Below are 2802 nucleotides of genomic sequence, written 5' to 3' on the forward strand. Positions count from 1 at the left end.
TTTTTTTTTAGGGATTTTTGGTGTTTTTTGTGATCTTTAGGGGCTTTGGGAATGTCTCTGGGAGTTCAGGAGCCTCAGGATTTTTGGGAATTTTTTGGGATTTTTTTGGGAATTTTTTGGGAATTTTTGGGAATTTTCCTGGATTTTTTACGAATTTTTTTCGTGATTTTTTTGTGATTTTTTGAAGGGTTTTTGGCTTTTTTTTAGTTTTCCTTGTGATCTTTAGGGGTCTTTTGGAATGTCTGGGGGAATTTGGGGAATCTCGGGATTTTTAGGAATTTTTTAGGAATTTTTGGGAATTTTTTTGGGAATTTTGGGAATTTTTCAGGAATTTTTTCGTGATTTTTTAAAGGATTTTTGGCTTTTTTTAGGGTTTTTTGTGATGTTTTGGAGTCTCTTGGAGAGTCTGGAGGGAGTTTGGGACTCTTGGAATTTGGGGGGATCTTTGGGAATTTTTTAGGATTTTTTCAGATTTTTTTAGGATTTTTGGGGAATTTTTTAGGGGTTTTTTTTGTGACCTTCCAGGACCTTTTTAGACGTTTCTCTCTGAGCTTTCAGGACCTTTCAGGGGGCGTTTTGGGGGGATTTTGGGTTTTTTTGGGGGGCATTTCAAGCCTTTTTTGTGGGAATTCTGGATCCCACCTGGAATTTTGGGGTCCCACCTGGAATTTCTGGATCCCACCTGGAATTTTGGGGGGATTTTGGGGTGTTTTGGGTCCATTTTGGCCAATTTGGGGCCGTTTTTTGCCCCCGTTTTTCGCGGGAGTTTCGGGTCCAACCTGGAATTTTTTGGGGTCTTCCCTGAACTTCCCGTTCCCACCTGGAATTCCAGGACTCACCTGGATAATCTTGTGTCCCACCTGGATAATTTGGGATGGATTTGGGAGGATTTTGGGTCGATTTTGGGTTGATTTTGGGTGGATTTTGGCCGATTCGGGGCCATTTTTTCGCCCGTTTTCGGCGGGAATTCCGGGTCCCACCTGGAGTTTTTGGGTCCCTCTTGGAATTTTGGGATCCCACCTGACATTCCCGTTCCCACCTGGAATTCCAGGACTCACCTGGATAATTGGGGGTGGATTTTGGAGATCTTGGAGAGGGAATTTGGGGCCGTTTCGGGTGGATTTGGGGCCGTTTCGGGTGGGTTTTGTCTGGTTTTGTCCCGGTTTTTGTGGGAATTCCGGGAATTTCGGGGCCTCCCTTGGAATTTTGTGTCTCCCATGGATAATTTGGGGTGGATTTGGGGCCGTTTTGAGTGGATTTGGGGCTGTTTCGGGTGGATTTAGGGCCATTTTGGGTCCATTTTGGTGGATTTTGGGGGATCCCAGGTGGGATTTGGGTAGATTTTGGGTGATTTTGGGTCCATTTTGGGGGATTTTGGGTCCATTGTGGTGGGATTTGGGTGGATTTGGGAGGTCCCAGGTGGGTTTTGGGTGATTTTGGGTGGATTTTGGGTCCATTTTGAGGGATTTTGGGTCCATTTTGGGTGATTTTAGGTCCATTTTGGGGGGTTTTGGGTGGATTCTGAGGGGTCCCAGGTGAGATTTGGGGGGTCCCAGGTTGGTTTTGGGTCCATTTTGGGTGATTTTGGGTTAATTTTGGTGGATTATGGGGGGTCCCAGGTGGGATTTGGGTTCATTTTGGTGGGTTTTGGGTCCATTTCGGTGGGTTTTGGGTCCGTTTTGGGGGATTTTGCCCCATTTTGGTGGGATTTGGGTGAATTTTGGGTCCATTTTGGGGGATTTTGGGTCAATTTTGGTGGGTTTCAGGTGGGTTTTGGGGGGTCCCAGGTGGGTTTTGGGTCCATTTTGGGTGATTTTGGGTCCATTTTGGGGGATTTTGGGTGGATTTTGGGGTGATTTTGGGTCCATTTTGGGGGATTTTGGGTCCATTTTGGGGGATTTTGGTTGGATTTTGGGTCCATTTTGGGTCCATTTTGGGTGATTTTGGTTCCATTTGGGTCCATTTTGGGGGATCCCAGGTGAGATTTGGGTCGATTTTCGCCCGTTTCAGGTCGATTTTCCCCCATTTCCCCCCCTTTTTTTCCCGTTTTTCCCCATTTTCCCAGGAATTCCCGGAATTCCGGGGTCTCCCCTGGAATTTTGTGTCTCCCCTGGATAATTTGGGGCGGATTTGGGGCCGTTTTGGGGTCGATTTTCGCCCGTTTTGGGTCGTTTTTCACTCATTTTTCACCCGTTTTTTTCCATTTTTTTTCCATTTTTCTCCGGAATTCCATGAAATTCCTTGGGAATTCTTTCCCAGGCGGAGAAGAACCGTCTGGCAGCCATGGCAGCCCCTCTCCAGAAGGGCTCTGGGGGCCCCCTGAGGCTCTACGTGGGCGCCCTGCACTGCAACATCACCAAGGAGATGCTCCGGGGCATCTTCGAGCCTTTTGGGAAGGTAAAAAAACTGGGAAATTTTGGGATTTGGGGGGTCTGGGAGGGTCTTGGGACATTTGGGATTTTTTGGGAATTTTTTGGGATTTTTTTCGAATTTTTTTGGATTTTTTTTTAATTTTTTTTGAATTTTTTTCAATTTTTTTTTCTAATTTTGGGGATTTTTTTGGGAAGGTAAAAGGGGAGAATTTTGGGATTTGGGGGGTCTGGGAGGGTCTCGGGATATTTGGGATTTTTTGGGAATTTTTGGGGATTTTTTGGGATTTTTTTTGGATTTTTTTCTGATTTTTTTCGATTTTTTTTTTAAATTTTTTTGATTTTTTTTTAATTTTTGGAATTTTTTGGGGAAGTTTTGGGTGGATATTTTGGGATTTGGGGGGTCTGGGAGGGTCTGAGGATATTTGGGATT

The 2802-nt window shown here is 44.9% G+C and overlaps 1 protein-coding gene across 1 annotated transcript in view; it reads left to right on the forward strand.

Annotated features, from left to right (window-relative positions):
• The window catches only part of LOC113980814 (probable RNA-binding protein 23), a gene marked incomplete at both ends in the record, with an annotated part of 3396 nt that extends 933 nt beyond the window's left edge, over nucleotides 1-2463 (forward strand). Inside the window, one exon of the mRNA XM_027708029.1 lies at nucleotides 2260-2463. Within this exon, the coding sequence (XP_027563830.1) occupies nucleotides 2260-2463 (204 nt within the window). The remainder of the gene's footprint in view (nucleotides 1-2259) is intronic.
• Nucleotides 2464-2802: the final 339 nt, after the last annotated feature.

Source organism: Neopelma chrysocephalum, unplaced genomic scaffold, assembly GCF_003984885.1.
Source record: "Neopelma chrysocephalum unplaced genomic scaffold, ASM398488v2 Primary Assembly neopelma1_95295, whole genome shotgun sequence".
In the NCBI taxonomy this organism is placed as follows: Eukaryota; Metazoa; Chordata; class Aves; order Passeriformes; family Pipridae; genus Neopelma; species Neopelma chrysocephalum.